Raw genomic sequence first — 18,528 nt, 5'->3', positions numbered from 1 at the left:
AGGAGAGGAGGTGGTTGCAGAGATGCTGGGTCTTTGTGGTGGAGCTTCAGCTGCCAAACCAGCAACGAGCTCCTGTGTCCCCTCAGCAAGAAAATCATCCCCTCATGGTCCCCTCAGCAAGAAAAAACACTGAAAGGCAAAAAGGCCATACCCTGTGGCTTGATAATGAATTGGCTTATGCATCAGTTCTGGCTTTACTTACTGTCCCTTGCTTCCAGCTTCTCTCTCATGCCTCTCCCCGGGTGCTCCTCTCCCACTCACTGCCTCAGCCCATCTCTGACCCCAACCCAGAGTCTCAAGGGGGGAGGACTTGGGGGTCCCAGCAATGGGTCCGGCCACCAGGGCTGAGGAGGAAAGGCAAACAGCCCCAGGATGGCCACTGGTGTGGAGGGAGAAGTGCCCCTTGCAAGCCAGCAAGATACCTCAGGCATGGACCCATGAAGGGAGATCTGGAAATGGGGAAGAGAAAAGGGGAAAAGTGGGAATTAGGGATACTTTCCATAAAGTAACTTCCAAGTCAGTCACACAGTTGCTTCTGGCAGAGTAGGTAATATAATTAAGAAAACTTCATCTTAAGGTGGAGTAGAAGTCATGTCCCCTCTGCTTCTGTGATTCTGGGGCTCAAACCACAAATATCTGGGGTTTTTTTACATTTTTCAGTAATTAACATGGGAATATATTGTGTCTTTAAACTGATGCTTGGATTTACAAGTTTCTAGATGTGGGCACAGCTGAAAAAATCTAAAGTGAAGCTAGAATACACTGGTGGGGCCATGGAGCAGAAGTGGACACCATGAGGTGACCTCTGGGCAGGGCAGGGCTCATGATTGAGACAAAAGAGCTGGACTGGGGCCTCTGGAGGAGAACAGCCATTTCCGAAGCTCTGTAGGAGCTTCTCAGGACCTTCACTGGAGCCCAGCTCCATCTGGGGCTTGGGGCTCTTTTGCATGAGCTCTGCGTCCTTCTCCCTCCCCACATTTTAATCCGTTTCCCAGTGCTGGGTGTGAGGTACAATTAAATGCTGCTTTAACAAGCCTCTGCCTAATCAGAAAAGCCAGGAGCAGTCTTTACACTGATGTTTTTTTGAGGGACAAGCCAATTCTCCTCTTCCCAGGGGTTCCCTGAGCCCTGCAGGGTTGGGGAAGCAGGGTGAGCAACGGCCAATCGTTCCAAGTACCCGGGGAGAAGTCACCATGGCCATTTCCCATGTTCCCCACCCAGTTACGGTGGGATTCCCCCGTGCTGCATCCCTCCTCATCCCATCCCATCAGCATCGGGGGGGTGGTGAGACCCTGGAACAGGTTGCCCAGAGAAGCTGTGGCTGCCCCATCCCTGGAGGGGTTCAAGGCCAGGTTGGAGGGGGCTTGGAGCAACCTGGTCTGGTGGGAGGTGTCCCTGCCCAGGGCAGGGGGTGGCACTGGGAGGGTTTTAAGGTCCTTTCCAATCCAAACTGTTCCATGATTCTGGATTCTGAGGGGCGGGAGGGCTGCCAGACGCTAAGGAAGTGCTTTGCCTTTTTCAGGGAGCAGCTGCGGACGACGGGCGACTGAAGCGGGGTGACCAGATCTTAGCAGTGAACGGGGAGGCCTTGGAAGGAGTCACCCACGAGCAGGCCGTGGCCATCCTGAAGCGCCAGAAAGGAACTGTCACATTAACGGTGTTGTCGTGAAACCCTCATCGCGCTCGCGGAGATAAATGCCATTATTTTAGAACATCAGTAGAGCTCTAATAACGCTGTCCAGCCCTCAGCAGGATGGAAAGCAAAGCCTGGCAGAAATGACTCGGTGTTCACCCTGTTGCCAGGAAGGGGTAGTGCCCGTCTCCAGCTTCATTTAGCCTTCCACATTTATCAGCCCTTCTCCCCGCCCTCCCCTCCTCCCGGTGGCTTTTTGAGGTTTCTCTGGACAAGTTCAATTAAGAATCGTCAAAGAACAACATCCATTTTTGCTTTATTTATACATCAGTCTATCCCCGCTACTCCGAACCCCTGTTATAAGCTGCTGAACCTGGAATCAGTTCGCACACAAAAGAGAATTTAGATCATCAACCGATCTCATCTGATGAGCAGAAATAAATGCTGAGTGACTTGTCATCTCACTCATGATTTACTTATGCTAATTGTCCTTTCAAGTATGCCAGAAAACATTAGCAATGTAATTAAATTACCACTGTTCCAAATGATGAAATATCAAATTCTCCTCTGGGAAATTATTTGTGCTCGGCACAGTAAGTCTGATAGTCAAATGTGAACTTCTCATGTTTATCTCTTTGGGTAGGTCTATGGAAGTTAGTCAGAGGTAATTACTGTGATGTGTCAATTTGCAGCCTTTAGCATGAAAAATAAACTAGGGGAGAGGGAAATTTATCTTTTTGGGCTTTTAAAACGTTTGAGCCTTTTCAGATATTTAGGCAGCATGAACAACAACGACGTATCTCCTTCTATTCTAATTATATTTTTAAAGAAGAAGAAATGAGCTGGTATCTGCCAGGCGTGGCGCACACAAAGGGGTTGCTGCCGTGCCAAGTCGCAGCGTAATTGTCCATCCTGAAACTTTAATGAAGACAAAAGTTTGCCTGGGCAATGTGATCCCATAATCCCAGGAGAGATGAAGTTAATCCAAACCAGCCAAAAAAAACCCTTTTGAGTTTCCAAGAGTCTCCCCGGGATCGTGCAGGAGGAGGCTTTCACGGATCACAGAGGATGCTTCTCTCCCGGGGCTGCTGGAGTCCAATTTTGGATAATACCAAGTAATACCAGGCTGGGGTGAGACGATCGCTGCAGAAGACTTCTCGGGGCAGTTTAAGATGATGTTCTCCTGGGGCTGGTTGCCATGGGCTTCCAGGATGGAGCGTGGGCTTCCTCAGCCCTCTCTGATGAGGCAAACAGCTCAGTCAAAGCAACCAACTATTTTTTGGGTTTAGCAAAGCCAGGAGAGACCCTGCTGAAGCCCATCCCAGGCGAGAACGTGCTGAAGCTCCACCAGGAGCCTTCCCAAGGCCTGTCCCGCTCTGCCTGGTGGAGGTGGGAAGTGAGAACATTCAGCAGCCAAAAATTAGCCACTTGGTTCTGTGTCGCAGCCATTCCTGCAGTGATTGTATGGCCATAGCCTGGCTGATTTAGCAAATGAATTTGGCAGGCAGATTAATGGCAGCGCAGGCCATTGTGGTGTGATCTTCCCATCCAGAGGAGCAGTAGGGTTTTAGAGGAAGCAGCCCAGTCTGATCTGGATTGTTTGGTATCATTTATAATGATGATGTTCCTGGGAGAAATGAAAGGGGGTTTGGGGGGGGTCAGAATTGGCTGCTCATTTAATGTGAAAAATGCCTGGAATGAAATGGAAAGAAATTTTGAAATCTGTAATGTGATAACTGAGTAGTACAGGGTCGGTGGTAAAATCATTGTGTGGTTTAGAGTGGGTATTCCCTATTTTCCTTAAAAAAAAAACAGGTATTGACTCGAGATGAGTGACGCTGAGACAAGCCAGCCGTGAGTAGCTCTCATTGAAAGGGTTTCTTGATTTCATTGGAAAGTTTTTTCTTTAAATGTAGATAATCACAAAGTGCATTTAGCCTGCTGGAACCGTTAGTGGGTGTTGTGACTGCAGTGCCTGGGAGAGACTTCACCTTTTCAGTGGGTTCCCTCTGTAGGGTTTGATTTGCCAAGTGAAGCGTTAGAGGAACCTTGATTGTAGATGCACAGAGAGATGCCCAGATGTAGCAAATCGGAGAATTTTTAACAAACTTTAACATTTTTTTTTGATTGCAGAAGTACCCAAGGTATGAGGAAGTTAAAGGCAGGGAGGCGAAACGCAAAGAGGTACCCTTAAAAATATTATATAGAATTTATCAACAAAATGTAATGATTCATCTGATGGCGGTTTTATACCCGTTGTGTTCCTACTTTAAGATGTTGCCACATTTAATCTCTAAAGTTTCCCAGTTTATCAGCCTATTGTGCACATACTGTTCATATACATAAAGAGTAGAATTTATGGGCTGAGATATTTTGCACTTCTCATTGCTCTGAATGACAGAGAACATTTTCTGCTTCTTGTAATTTGCACTTTGCGTGTTGAATATATTACTGCCAAAAATTGTGTTGCCACTAATTGATAGCCCAGTGCCCGTGTGGGGCAGCGTGTGCTGTATGTACAGGACCAAGTCAGATAATTAAATTTGCATTACGCTTCTCTGGGTGGAGGTGTTCTGGTTTGTTTATAACTTTATTTCTGTGCAAGGGAAAAAAAAGCAATTAAACCTCCTGATTGTATGTTTACATATATCAGTAAAATGAGACATTTTATGACTTCAAAGATTCTAAATAAAGCTCAGTTACAAAAGTAGTTTTGCAGTTATTTATTTTTTAATTCTCTGTTGAAATGTACTGTGTGAGTTGTCTGTTTTCTCTTCCAAGGAGGGCTTGTGATGGCCCTGTTCGGGCAGCAGGAGTGGTAGAAGGCTGTGGTGGCAGTCAGTTGTGGTGACAGTTGGCCATGGTGACAGCTGGCAGAGGTTCTGTGCCCAGGCAGTGGGGTTGCCCCCAAGTGAGACAGCCACAGGGAGCCCTCCCGTCCACATCTGCCTCCCTCAGGAAGCTGTAGGTGCCCATCCAGATGGCTCGAGCCTGGTAAGTAGATCTCAATCAGGGCGACACCAACAGAAACAGCTCAGTGAGAAACCAAGGAGCTGGTGCACAAGTAGAAAAATTGAGGGAGAGAAAAAAGGAGATGAAGACAAAGGCACTGAGTGACCAGTATTGTACCGGGAGTAATCAATGTCAGCACGAAGCCTGCTTGCAGGAGGAGCATCCATGCTGTAGGCATCTCACAACGCTTTGGAGGTGCCACTCACCACCATTTGAGCTTGTATGTACTAGTGGGAAAGGTTGGTTTAAGGACTCAGCTGTCAGAACCTGTTCTTTTTGTAGGGCCACGTGGTGTTTGCAGTCCCTCCATCAGCTTCCTCGCCCAGAAGACCTGGAATAACCTCCAGTTTGTGGTGACACCATCAAGGACATCCTTGACATTCCCAGGGCTGTCTGCAAAGGACCAGTCAACGCCAACGTTTGCACTTCTTCCAGAGGCTGGGATCGAGGTACTGTAAGTTCTTGTGTCCTCCCCACCACGTGGGCTTGCTGGGGGACAACGTCTGTCCTGGCACCGTCCCCACTGCTGAGCACTGGGCTTCAGGAGCACCCAGATGGTGGTGGGGCAGCAAGGTGGACCTTGGCAACTGAGGGTGGGATGGTGTGGAGAGCAGGGCAGCCCAGAGGGATGCAGGGACTCTGTCACCGTGCACTGCTGCTTCAGGAATCGCCGTAATGCCTCTAAATTCCCTGTAATTAATCAAACGGCGATTACCACCCTGGAAGTATGACATGGGGAGAGCTTGTTGAGGTGATATGATTATGCTGAGATGGAGCAGTTAATGTACCTTCACCTGAAAGAACTGGAATGAATTAATTTAACGTTACAGATGTATAAAACATTAGTTTTTACAGTTGTGCTGAGCATTGAAATATAATTCCATTATCGTCTTTCTCCACGGTTTCACACTCCTACACCCCTAATGGCTCTGTATTTACATCCTGGTTAAACGTCGTTGTTTTCCCTTTCAGCAGCGATGGACGTGTTGGTCTCTAACACGCACGCTCCTGTGATCACCCTGACCTTTTTGGGTGGCAACAAATTGAAGATCCATGTCCTCCAGCATCCCCAATGGAAGAAGAACGAGGATGGCTCTGGCTTTGCCTCCAGTCTTGCCCCGGTGGGCTCCGAGGTTGCCGCTGCCGTGGGATTGAGGTAGAATTTATTCCCCATTCCCACACGAAATGGAAAATTTGTGGTGGCAGCATCAAAACCTCTTCATTCCCGATAGCGCAGCCCCTGCTGTGGGTGCTCTCCTTCCAACTGCTCAGGTAAAATTAAAAATCACATCCTAATTGAAGTGTCTGTACCAATTAAACCCACATTCTCACCAGATCTGTGAGCGCAGAGGAGGGCAACGAAGCTGGTGAAGGGCCTGGAAAACAAATCATGTGAGGAGCCGTTGAAGGAGCTGGGACTGTTTAGTTTGAGGAAGAGGAGGCTGAGGGGAGACCTCATCACTCTCTACAGCTACTTGAAAGGACACTGTAGAGAGGTTGGTGCTGGTCTCTTCTCACAGATAATTAGTGACAGAACGAGAGGGAAAGGCTCCAAGCTCCAACAGGGTAGGTTTAGATTGAACATTAGGAAAGAATTTTTCACAGAAAGAGTGGTCAGACACTGGAATAGGCTGCCCAGGGAGGGGGGTGAGTCACCATCCCTGGATGTGGTTAGGAGTTGTTTAGATGTGGTGTTGGGGGATATGGTGTAGGGGAGGACTTTGTAGAGTAGGGTAGATGGTTGGACTCGATGATCCCAAGGGTCTCTTCCAACCTAGACAGTTCTATGATTCTATGATCTTCTCCTGTGCTCCCCCCCAGGATGCCCAGGGCAGGGCCTGGACCGCCTGAGCTCCCATTTTCCTTCCCACCACGTCCCAGGAAATGGGTTTTCTCTCCAGTTTAATTCCCCCACCCCAGATTTTCCCTGCACGGGTCACACAGGCTGGGGGTACGTGGTCCTGGGTCTTTGGGTGACGCCTGGGTCCTGGTGGCAGGTTGGCAGCTGGTCCTCATCTCCTCCACGGCTGGAGCCCACCCTGCCAGGGTTCTGAAATCCACTCTGACCTCACACACCTGGGGCCAGGAGCCTTTGCTTCATTTCTCCCATCTTCCCCAAAATGGGACTAGAAACTCTTACAGGGAAATATCTGCCCTCGGAAACGTCATCGTCGCTGTGAGTGTTTTCAGACATTAAGAAATCACTTTGTACTTTTGTTACCCTTTTGTTACCCTCCTTCTCATCCCACCCAGCAGCGGCACCGGGAGGCAGCACGTTCCTGAGCCCCTTGTGCTGCCATCAGCTGATGGATGTCACCAGAGCTGGGCCAGGGGATGTCACCAGTGCTGGATCAGGGCCAGGACCTGGAGCATCCTCACAGAGCAGCCACAGCCACCAGCCAGAAAAGCTGCTCTGGCCCCAGCGGCTGCACTGACTCCCACAGCTTTTTCTGCTGAAATGGCACTAGATGGAGCAATTGACAAAATATTGTATTTCTGTTGCTTTCAGCCCAGGCCTGGTGGCCCTGCCAGAGAGGCTGTCCCAAGGGATGCTTGGAGCGTGTTCCATCTTCTCAGTCCAGACCAGGAAAAGCCAAATTCCCAACGCTCTGAGCTGGCTTTTTCCCCTGCAAACAGGTAGGTGCTGTGAAAAGGAGAGAGCTGGGTACTATGAGAGAGAGAGAGAGCTTTCTAGGAAATGTAATCCCAGCCCCGTGATAACTGTCCTCTGTCCCTGGTGAACGTGGGGCTGAGTGGTGCCTCCACACGAGCCGTGGGGACGGGATGGGGTGCCGGGGGGTGAACTGAGCCCAGCAGACCCCAAAGCAGAGGTGCTGTGGTTGCTTCTGCAGCAGCCCATTCCCCTGCAGCAAATAACTCTGCCTTTGCTGCCCAGGCATTTGTCTGGGAACAGCCCGTTAGTTTAATTAACCAGGCTGGCTGTGTTCAGCAGTTGCATGGGGCTCTGTGTGTGCATGGGGCTGGAGGTGATCTGCTCCCTCCTGGTGCTTTGAACGTGGCCACAGCCCCATTTTGGGGGCTGATGGATGTTTCTCGCCCTGCTCTCCCCATTCTCCCCCCCCCCCCCGGGGGGAGCAGGGTCCCCCCCTGCGCCGTGGGCTGAGGATATTTACAACAGGAGCAACGAGTTACCCTTGAACCACAGCAAAGTGACACACTTTCAGTAGCCTGGACAACACCAGTGAATTACTGCAAGTATTTCATCCCCTTCTCTGCACTGTTTGATGTTCTCAGGCCGATGCTGTGGAACCATCTGCACCCCCTGCACCCTGTTTTGCTGTTATTTTTCCCTGGGGGGGTCTATCCCCCCTCGCAGGAGCCCCGTGGTGGCTTCACCACCCCCTCCCCAGCGGTGGCACCGAGCACAAGGCAGCCCTTTGTCCGGGGCTGCCGGATCTCAGGGACCGCGCGTTTCGCCACGGACCCGGCGCTTTCATTCCTGGCATTTCTTACAGCTGATGTCAGGAGGGTGCGGGGGCGGCCGCGGGGGCCCTCCTGCTCCGGGGTGGGGGGCACAGCTTGGCCACATCTCCATGTGTTCCCCCCTGCCTAAAATTTCTGGGTATTGTCTTTCCCTGGTGCTCACGGGGAGGCGTCGCTCCCGAGTGGTGGGAGGAAGGACTCGGGATCATCTGGTTTTCAGCAGGGCTTTGGGGGAGCCACCGGCTGTTTCCTTTGTGTGTTGTCTCTGGAGGGGGCAGTGACACCAAACCAGGTGCAGAAGGCACTGGCTGGGGCAAGAGGGTCTCATGTGGCTCTGGACGGGTCCAGGGCACAGCTTGGGGCAAAGCTGGGCCTGGGTGTTCATCTGGTTGCTTCAAAACCAGTTTTTGTTGTGGAGCTGGAGCCTGTCAGGTGCGGGTGAGGTCTCCAAGCATGGATCATAGAATGGTTTAGGCTGGAAGGGACCTTTAGAGGTTGTTTAGTCCAACCCCCAACCTCAGTCAGGTTGCTCGGAGCCCCATCCAACCTGATTTGGGGTGTTTCCAGGCATCCAAAGTCCCCTTCTCCTCAGGATGGACCTTGGGTGGAGTTGGCTGTCATTCTGTCTCCCCTTTGGCACCACCATCCCCCTCCTGCCACCAAAGCACTCCGTGTCCAGCATCATGTTCGGGCAATCCCAGCATCCCCAGGGACATCCGACAGGCTCATGTGGGTTGGGGGACAATACCTGGGTGGCAGAGGGCTTTCTCTGGAGGTTATCAGTAAATTAGGGAGAAAAAAACAGAGAATCACTGGAAATTCATCCCTTTTTCAGCCCCGTTATGAATGCTGAGGGCCACGCAGAGCGACGTGGTGCCCCATGACCATGGAGGTGCTTCGGATGAGCCCATCGGAGTCCCCACTCCCCTCCTTGCAGCACAAGAAAGGGACACACGAGAAATGGCCATAAGGAGAGTGGAAAAATCACATTGAGCGGAGTTTCTCATCATCCTTCAGAGCTTCTCAGCTCCTCGATGGTGAGCCCATAAAGATCATTAGATTAATTTCTTTTCTCGCTGTGACTTAATTGTCTCCATTTGTGTTGTGCAGCGCTCGCGCTGGGGATGTATTTTTGCTTGCCTATATTTAGTTTGATCTCTAGTGTGATATTGAAATATATAAATTACAGCTGGCTCTCGGCACCGAGATCCCACAGCAGATTCTCTGTCTGTTCTTTGCCAGTGGGTACTGGGACAGCCTGATGCTGGCACTGGGAGATGCTGAGGGCAACCTCCAACCCTCCACGGTCCCTCAGGGTCCACATGAGGGGAGGAACTGCTCCGGGGGTGGAGGGGGAGTCACCCCGTGGGAGCTGCTCCTCCCTGGGGAGATGGTTTGAGGGGAAAAGAGGAAATAGGAGACAAAGGAATGAAAATAAACATGCTGTGGCTGTGGTGGGGACGGGAACGCCGGGGAAAGGGGGATGCGGAGGGAAGGCAGCTGCAGCACGTCCCCAAAATAGCGTGCCCTGTCCCCAAACCGCGCGGCGGGGAGCTCGGTACCCCGCGGGATCCCGCAGGCAGGAGGAGGCCGGCGCTTCCCAAAGCCCCCCCCAGCCTCAGCAGAGTCTCCCACATTTATTATGTGGGAGGCAGAAAGTTCAGCTCCCTCTGGGGAGCAGCGAGAGGCAGAGGGAAATTCCTCTCCGCGAGCCTGGCTCCAGAGCTGCCGGGAAGAAAAACCTCAGTGAAAAATTGTCACAAAATGATCTTGTGGCTGTTTTTTGTTTGCAGCTGGGGCCTGGAGGCCACGCAATGGGTGCTCAGGCTGACTTCAGGAGCTGGGTGCCCAGGAATGCAAATTGGGGTGATTCCTGGAAAAAAAAAACCCACCTCATCCTGAACGTGTGGTGATCCGGGGCCCCAGGACCTCCTGGAGGATGTCACTGGTCTGAAGAAACACCTCAAAAATGGCTGATTTAACAACATGCACGTACCTGCAGTCACCACGGGCTCTCCTTCCCTGCCCTGCTGTCTGTCTGTCTGTCTGTCTGTCTGCTGGAGCATCCCTGCTGCCTGGCGCCAGGAGAACAGGCACGGGAGCAAACGCCGGTCAAGGTCTCACTCAAGTTTATTTATACAGGAAGGAGGTAACTCCATTTTGGGACAGAGTTAAAAAAAAAAAACAACAAAAAAGCAGCAGACATTTGAGCTGGCGAGGGCTTCCCAATAAACACATGAAGAAAGGAAAGAAACTGGAGCAGACAGCAGATTCCCATGGAAAAGAGAAGGCAGGAGCTGCCCTCCTCTCCTTGCAAGGAGGACAGGGGCTCTTGGAAGGGCTTTGCCCTCATTGCAAACATGAAGGAAGGGGAAAGGGCAGGTCAGGAGAGACTCATCACGATGTGAATTGACTCACAACCAACCAAAGTAGTCCAAGGTTAACTTCTGCTCAGTAACAAACAAAGAAAAGCAATTAGCTAATTAGGGAGACTTGCTTTTAGTGATGGCAAGTAGCTCTGGGTTTAAGATGTACTGCCCCAGCTCAACTGGTGACGGCCTCCAGGTCCATGAAAGCCTCCAGAGATGCAGGCTGAAATGGCAGAAATGGCATTTCTTGGTGCACCACAACCTAATAACAGTGTAAAGAAGAATGGAAAAGCGGGACCTAAGCCCTCCCTCCCTCTTTGTCAGCAGCAGAGGGATTTAAGAGAAAAAAAACTCTGCCGTGTGTATGACTTGAGATGATGCTGTGGGTGCCCCATGGTGGGGGAGGCCCTGGCACCGGCCAAGTCCAGCAGCTCAGTCATGGCATGGCTTTACATGGGAGTAATTTGGGCACCTGAAAAGTGGAGCAGGAGGGGAAGGGGAGAGCAGGTACCTGCCCAAAAGGCATCTGTCAGCAAAGTCGCTCCAGGAAACTCTCAGACAACGTTAACCCATCCTGGGATGGGAAGCTGTTGTCATCTCCTGGTGCCGTGCTCGGGAGAACCTGGTCCTCGCCGCTGCGCCTGAGCATCGTACGTGCGGATGCTCGGTGCATGTCAATGGGCTGCGCTTCCCCGTTAGCTCAAACTTAATTAGGAAAAAATAAGAGCCATATGGCAATTCCAAATAGAGGCAAAACAATGTCTGTGTGTTTGGGTCTGGTATACTCAAATATTTTCCTACAGCGTTAATTTTTAATTCTTACATCAGACCCACATAAGCAAACATAAATAGGATTTTATACTTCAGATAATCCATCCAGCTTGTGTTTGTTGTTACATTTACTGAATAGTCCCCGCCTGCTGCTACGTACAGAAGAGCTAATAATAAATATTAGGACACACACTTACAAGTTAAATGAGCTACAGTTTAGTCGATTAAAAGGACAACCATAACCTAAGGTTACAAAAGACTAAGTATTGCTTTTCTAATGTGCTTTTTCTCCCTCGTTTCGGTCACTCACCTCCCAAATCCGTAGGAGGATGAGGAGAGCTCGGAGTCATTTGTGGCAATGTGCATAGATTAGGGGGGCGTAAGCAGGCTTAATGAGGAGAATGGGAAATGTATGCAGATAATGATGGGGTTCATCCCCCCGGGACGTAGGGAAACCCACAGTATTGGCCCCGGCCACCGAGTGGGTGGTGACACCAAGGAAGGAGCTGTTTGTTCCTCCTCCCCGCTGGGTCACGCCGAGAGGGATGGGCTCTGCTCGGCGTGGGCTCGCAGGAGCGCGGCGATGTCCCCGTGGGCCAGTGACAGAGCTGAGTTACCACCCTGTGGGGAGGGAGGAGGCAAAGATGTTACCCCCCAAATCCCTGCATCTCACCCCGGCCATCCTCGTAATATACCCAGCCCCAGCCCCAACCATCTCCACCTCTTGGCCCCACCACCACCAAGGGAGGCTGTTGACAATCTACCCCCTGGAATCACAGAATCTTAGTGGTTGGAAGGGACCTCTGAGATCATAGAGTCCAACCACAAAAAAAAAAAAAAAAAAAAACAAAAACCAAAACACCACACCATACCAAACGCCCACCAAAAACACCGCACCCACCAACTAAACCCCACACTCAACACCTCGCCATAAACCAATAACCTTGGGCACTAGAGCATGCCCTGAAGAGCCATGTCTATACGTTTCTTAAATACCTCCAGGGATGGTGACTCCACCACCTCCCTGGGCAGGCTGTTCCAGTGCCTGACCACCCTCTCAGTAAAGTAGTTCTTCCTAATATCTAATCTAAATCTCCCTTGCTGCAACTTCAGACCATTTCCTCTTGAGGCCTCACCAGTGCCCAGTACAGAGGCACGATGACTTCCCTACTCCTGCTGGCCACGCTATTCTTGATACGAGCCAGGATGCCATTGGCCCTCTTGGCCACCTGGGCACACTGCTGGCTCATGTTAAGCCTGCTGTCTACCAACACCCCCAGGTCCTTTTCTTCCGGGCAGCTTTCCAGCCACTCTTCCCCAAGTCTGTAGCGTTGCCTGGGGTTGTTGTGACCAAAATGCAGGACCCGGCACTTGGCCTTATTAAACCTCATCCCGTTGTCCTTGGCCCATTGGAAATGAGTTCTCCTCCACTCTCCAGCGAGTGGGTGCCCAGAGCTGCTTCCCACCCAGCTATTTACCCCCAAAACCTCCTTCCCTGCAGTTCATTCCTCGTTAAAATGAGTCACCATCTTGCAAAACCCCTCAGGGTTTTTAACCTCAACTGCATAAAATGCATCCTGGCCCTGCTTTCACTCAGCCCTGGTCATGGGGACTAAGACAAGTTGTAGTTTAATTAGAAAATAGTTGCATAACTATAAAAGTTGCCACTGTGGCCTGTTGCCATGAGCCTGCATGGGAGATTCCCACCAGCCATGCAGCTCCCAGCCCCATCCCACGCGTCCCCCTCCAGAGAGGCATCCATTCCCAGGGGAGAGTTAATTGCCGTTGGTTTCCTGGAGCTGAAGCCCTGCTGATTCCAGATGTCCAGGATTTTATCTATTTTTATAGGTTTACACCGGGTTGGGCTCTTCCCTCAGTGTTCCTGCCCAGGCTATGGCTGGGATGCAGGATGCTGCCACGGCACAGCAAGCACCAAAACCAGGGGTACTCTCCTAAAAACAATCCCCTGATTAGAAAGTGGCCCAAAACTCTACTTCTTCACTTAAAAACCACCACTTGGGGATTGCTGCCCGTAAAGCATGACCCCACATGAGCTTTCCCTGCCTGGAGGTTGTGTACGTGACCAAGCCCGGTGCTGGAGCCTCACCTTGTCCGTCAGCGTGACCTGGCAGCCGGGCTGGGCCAGGAGGAGCCTGACGATGTCGGCGTTGCCGAGCCGGCAGGCCACCATCAGGGCCGTGGTCCCCTCCTCGTCCTGCAGGTTGACGTCGGCCTGGCAGGAGAGGAGGGCTCGCACCATGTCATCCCGCTCGTGGCTCACCCCCAGCATCAGGGCGGTCTGGCCTCCCTGCAACCACAGAGGGAAAGGATGAGCACCCCTCGCCCACAGCCCTGCCCCTTCACAATCTTATATATAATAATAATAATAGTCACAGAATCTTCTAGGTTGGAAGAGACCTTAAAGATCATCTTGCCCAACCGTCAACCTCACTTTGACAAAAACAGACACCCGCACAACAAACAAGGAGCACCATCACTAAACCATACCTCCCAGCACTACATCAACCTGTCTTCTGAACATCTCCAGGGATGTGGCCTCAACCACCTCCCTGGGCAGCCCATTCCAATGGCTGAGAACCCTTTCAGTGAAAAAATTTTTCCTAATATCCAGCCTGAACCTCCCCTGGTGTAACTTGAGGCCATTTCCTCTCGTCCTGTTGCCTGTGACTTGGGAGAAGAGACTGACCCCCACCTCTCTACACCCTCCTTTCAGGTAGTTGTAGAGAGCAATAAGGTCTCCCCTCAGCCTCCTCTTCTCCAGGCTGAACCCCCCCAGCTCCCTCAGCCTCTCCTCATAAGACTTATTCTCCAGACCCCTCACCATCTTTGTCGCCCTTCTCTGGACCCGCTCCAGCACCTCAATGTCTTTTTTATGGTAGGGGGCCCAAACCTGGACACAGTACTCGAGGTGGGAAATCATCATAGTGATGATGCTATTATTGCGTAAATACAGTAAGATCGCATATTATTATTGCACAGTACAGATATGATAATAATTCCTATTAATATTGCATATTATTATTATTATTAAATCACACTAGGGTTCCTCAGCAGGTATTTCAGGAGTTATCTATCTGCTCTCTTGCACTAGGCCACATGGAGGGTCTCTGCAGCAGCACAGCCAAGCTGCCAGGCTCCCAGCTGCCCCCAGAGGTCCCCCTGGACACTTGAACTTAGATCTAGACTAACTTTTACAGCTGTTTGGAAGAAGAGCTGGATGAAGGCACTGCCACCTCTGAGACCAAAACGCATGACTGATGAACAACTGCTCACCAGCAAACCCGGGGATCCCAAACCCCAGGGTCCACCCCCACACTGCTCCTCCCTGGTATCACTACTTCAGAACGTGACTTTTTAGCTCACACAAATTATTTGTGTGAAATTTTCAGCCTACCTTTTGTCTCTTCATCTGATCCAGCTCTTGTGTCCCTTCACAGGGAGCTGGTGGGTGGCCAGGCTGAAGTTGCTTTTGTAACTCTTGGGAAACGGCAACTCCAACCCAAGGTCTACCACCAAGTCTCAGCCTGGCTCTACACATGCAGTGTAGGAACCCAAATTATATTCCCCCACACCCCGAGGTCCCTACAGGAATGGGCCATAAACAGGATGCTACGAGCTCAGCAGGAGTCACTTTGCAGACGCCTTTGCCAAATTAACACCTGCTGCTGGCTGGCTGCCCTCTGCCATGCCGGGTTTACCAAGAGCAAGCAGAACCATGGGGACCCACCTGGGCAGCTCGCAGGTTGACGTCCCCCTCCTTCAGCATCTTCATCACCACCTCCATGTCCTCGCTCGTCTCGGCGGCCGCCAGCGGGGTGAGCATCACGGCCGTGTAGCCAGCGCGGTTCTGCAGGTCCAGGCGGCACACACCTGGCGGGCCATGCATGGTCCCAAGGAAGGAGTCAACCCCACGATGAACCAGGTGGAGAGAGATGAGCAAAGGGGAGGAAAAGAAGGAATTATAAAACACACAGCCTCATCTTCCCAGAAACAGGAGTTTCCATAATTACATGGGATTGAAGTTTATCTGTGCTAAATACCTAGTCTTGTCAGCACAGCATTAAAGAATATTTGGTGCTACACGTTGCTACGGTTAATTACAACTGCTGAAGTCAACTCAATTAACTTTGAAGACCATAACCAAAAAAAAAAGGGGGAGGATAACTAATGCCTTGGGTATTATAATAACGAGCCGTGTCTGACGGGCTGGGGCTCGGGTCCTTGCCCCGGGAACCCGGCCACCTCGGGCACTCAGTGGCAGGAGGGGACAAACCGCCACGGTTCCCCGCGCGCCTGCGGCAACAATCGGGTTATAGATGTGTATGATAATCTGCCATTTCCCAAACATTCAGCAGATTGTCTGGCCCATGAGAAAAGGCCAAAGTGCCTTTATTCTTGCTGAGCACGCGGGCATTTTTCCCCTGTACAAGCTCCGCTGAAATTTTTTTTTCTTTCTTTGCAACATGAGCTGAAAGTTCAATAGTTTAGAATGGAGTTTTTCTGCAGCACTGAGGGGTTTGTTGTGCTCTCAGAGGTCTGATCCTCCAGCTCTGAGCCATGATGTGGCATTTGCTGCTACAAGAAGCTGGGGGAGCCACCCATCCCACCTCAACCAGGGCCATGAGAGATACCCCCTTAGCACAGGGACCCTAAACCCTCCCCAAAGCCAGATTGCAAAGTCCTCAAGATATATCAGGGCCCTGAGGGCACTAACGAGCCTTAATGCCCCTGAGGAGCCTCAGCTGGGACCCTTGCCCACACCCATGGGCCCAGGGCTGAGCTATGGGCAAGGATGCTGGTCTTCAGATCAGCCACATCTCCTGGGTAGACCTGGGCCCTATGCTTGTCCCTGAATGGACCTTGTCCCTACACTTGTCTCTTGGATAGACCTTGGCCCCATGGTTGTCTACTGGATGGCTCCCTTGCATGTAGGTTGGAGTTGGTCCCCAATCCCACCTCTGTTCCATCTCCTTTTGTTCCTGACTGAACTCCCTGGGAGGACCCTGGAGTTCATTCACTGTTTGCCAGGTCTGGGACTGTTGATGAACCCCCATTACCTGGCTCTACACATTGTGATCATTCCCTGTGGGACTGTGCCCCATGGGCAAGAGTGACAGAAAGTAACTTCCACACCCATATCACAGAATCATAGAATCATAGAATTGCCCAGGCCGGAAGGGACCTCCAAAGGTCATCTAGTCCGACCTCCCCGCAGTCAGCAGGGACACCCCCAACTAGACCAGGTTGCCCAGGGCCTCGTCGAGCCTCTCCTTGAATATCTCCAGGGATGGGGCCTCAACCACCTCCCTGGGCAACCTGTTCCAATGCTATATATCCATGGCTAGCAGAGAGTGGCTGTTCCTACCTGTGTCTAGCAGGAGCTTTGCAATCGGGAAGTTGGAGTGGGAGACGCTGTAGTGAAGAGCCGTGTTGCCATTCCTGTCAGCCAGGTTCACCACCATCTCCAGGAGCTGGGGCTGGATGGCCCCCAGCGCCTTGAGATACACCGCGACCACCTCCGGGCTGGAAGACTTGTGGCTCGACACCCGGAACCACTCCTGGCAGACGGTGCTCAGGACTTGCCGCTGAAAACACCAAGGTCCCACCGTGACTCCTGGGGTAGTCACCCTGCAAACCAGTCACCCTCCCAGCTCCTTGCCCTGCTCCTCCTCATCCCACACTCTGGCATCACCCACCCGGTATTTAGCCTGTGGGTTTGGGATCACTGCTACAACTTATGGGGGAAAGGAATTTCCTGTGGTAATCTGAATGACTAAGCAGAGAAAGCCTTCATCTTCTTTTCATTTTTTCCCTTTTCCCTTCTTTTTGGCTATTCTAAAACTGATTCAGAGGACATCTTGTCCCCCTCACGTCCACGGGGACAGCCTGCAACATGCCCTCAGGACAATCTTACCCATCAAACATAACAGGGAGGGGGGAACTGCGTCTGAAAAGGGGTTGAAAATATCAAACATTATCTGTACCAGATGCTTGTCACTTGTGGTGCCCATTTCTGAGAGGTGCTTGCTGAGTAGCTGGCAGTCGGCAAGGAAATCTTCAGAGGGTGTGCATCTAAAGGGAAAATACTTTTGTAAATCCAGCAATCATGGGACAGAACTTGCACGAGATATTGAAACAGGAAGGAGAACATGAGGTTAAGGTCAGAATATGTCCAACACTTCTTTAAGTGCTTAACTTTTTATGGACACAAGTTGTCTCATCGATTTGACACAGATTTTAGGTACAAAGTTAAGCACTTAAACAAGTGTTGAAGTCCACAGCCCCAGGCCTGTATGGTCAACTTCAGCTTTTAAAAGAATTCTTAAAGGGGAAAAAGAAAAATCTTATTCCTAAGACTGCAAAAAACTTTACTTAGGAATTTTACTTGAGAGGGGAGAAATGAGCTAATTCTAACCAAATATGACTCACTTCATCTTTTCCATAGTCAGACGTAGGGCTTCAATCAATCCTCATTAGATTCTGTAGAATCTCAAAAAATACTTAGCTCTTTAAAGACTTTTCCTATGTCTGCAGAGGTCAGCAGCTGCCTTTCCACCGAGCAGAAGCACCGAAACCCAGCCCTGTGCAGTGCTGTGTGTTCTGTGGCTTCAGAAAGGAGATGGAAAGCACAACCTGCTTTTCTGGTTACCTGTCAGCCTTGTGCTGAGGGCAAGGTGCTGCTTCTGCTGATGGTTCCTGTGGGTCATCGTGCTCACGTCCCTCCTGCGAGGAGGTCTCCGACGAAGCCCCCTCACATTCACCTCCAGCTTTCACCTGTATGGGCTCCAAATCATCGACTCTTCTCTCCGTCTCGCTCTCCACGTCCCCATCCGATGGGCTGTCCTCACAACTGGTGTCTTCGCTGGAAGTCGTTTCGTAGCTATTTGAGGACACCACATGTTATTCACTCCTTCCCCATCCGCAGCTGCGGGCCCTGACCAAGACTCATTGAAGACACCTGCTGACTCCAATGGGCCTTGGATGAAGCCCGGAGGGATACGCATGTTAAAAGGTTAGAGCCACAGCCAGACTTGGGGTTAGTCTTTTTTTTTTTGGCTTCTTAAGGCAGCACAAGCGTGATAGAAGCAGTTAATTAGCAGCAGGCAAGGTTACTTCAGGGACTACTTGGTTGGAGGGATGTCCATCACACAAGCCCCAACGTGGCCAGGCAAGGGCTGTGAGCCCCTTCCCTGATGGGAGCTGCCAGCAGGTGGATTGGGAGCCAGGAGAAACATGGATATTGTGGCAAGGTGGGACAGGCGACGTGTCAGCAACCTT

At 51.2% G+C, this 18,528-nt stretch overlaps 2 protein-coding genes across 3 annotated transcripts in view; one reads left to right on the top strand and one right to left on the bottom strand.

Moving 5' to 3' along the window:
* INADL (InaD-like (Drosophila)) overlaps positions 1-4,343 on the top strand; it is a 179,326-nt gene extending 174,983 nt beyond the window's left edge. Inside the window, exon 44 of the mRNA XM_014939237.1 lies at positions 1,523-4,343. Coding sequence (XP_014794723.1) covers positions 1,523-1,669 — 147 coding nt within the window. The 3' untranslated portion in view covers positions 1,670-4,343. The remainder of the gene's footprint in view (positions 1-1,522) is intronic.
* A 5,894-nt stretch (positions 4,344-10,237) lies between these two features.
* Positions 10,238-18,528, bottom strand: part of KANK4 (KN motif and ankyrin repeat domains 4) — a 35,255-nt gene continuing 26,964 nt past the window's right edge. For both annotated transcript variants that reach the window (XM_014939234.1, XM_014939236.1), the window contains 6 exons: positions 17,900-18,130; positions 17,235-17,322; positions 16,616-16,835; positions 14,978-15,120; positions 13,337-13,537; positions 10,238-11,850 (listed from right to left, as the gene is read on the bottom strand). In XM_014939234.1, the coding sequence (XP_014794720.1) occupies positions 11,761-11,850; positions 13,337-13,537; positions 14,978-15,120; positions 16,616-16,835; positions 17,235-17,322; positions 17,900-18,130 (973 nt within the window). In that variant the 3' untranslated portion in view covers positions 10,238-11,760. The remainder of the gene's footprint in view (positions 11,851-13,336; positions 13,538-14,977; positions 15,121-16,615; positions 16,836-17,234; positions 17,323-17,899; positions 18,131-18,528) is intronic.

This window comes from Calidris pugnax, unplaced genomic scaffold (assembly GCF_001431845.1).
Source record: "Calidris pugnax isolate Ruff unplaced genomic scaffold, ASM143184v1 scaffold18, whole genome shotgun sequence".
Classification (NCBI taxonomy): Eukaryota; Metazoa; Chordata; class Aves; order Charadriiformes; family Scolopacidae; genus Calidris; species Calidris pugnax.
This window is presented reverse-complemented; position numbering and strand designations above follow the sequence as displayed.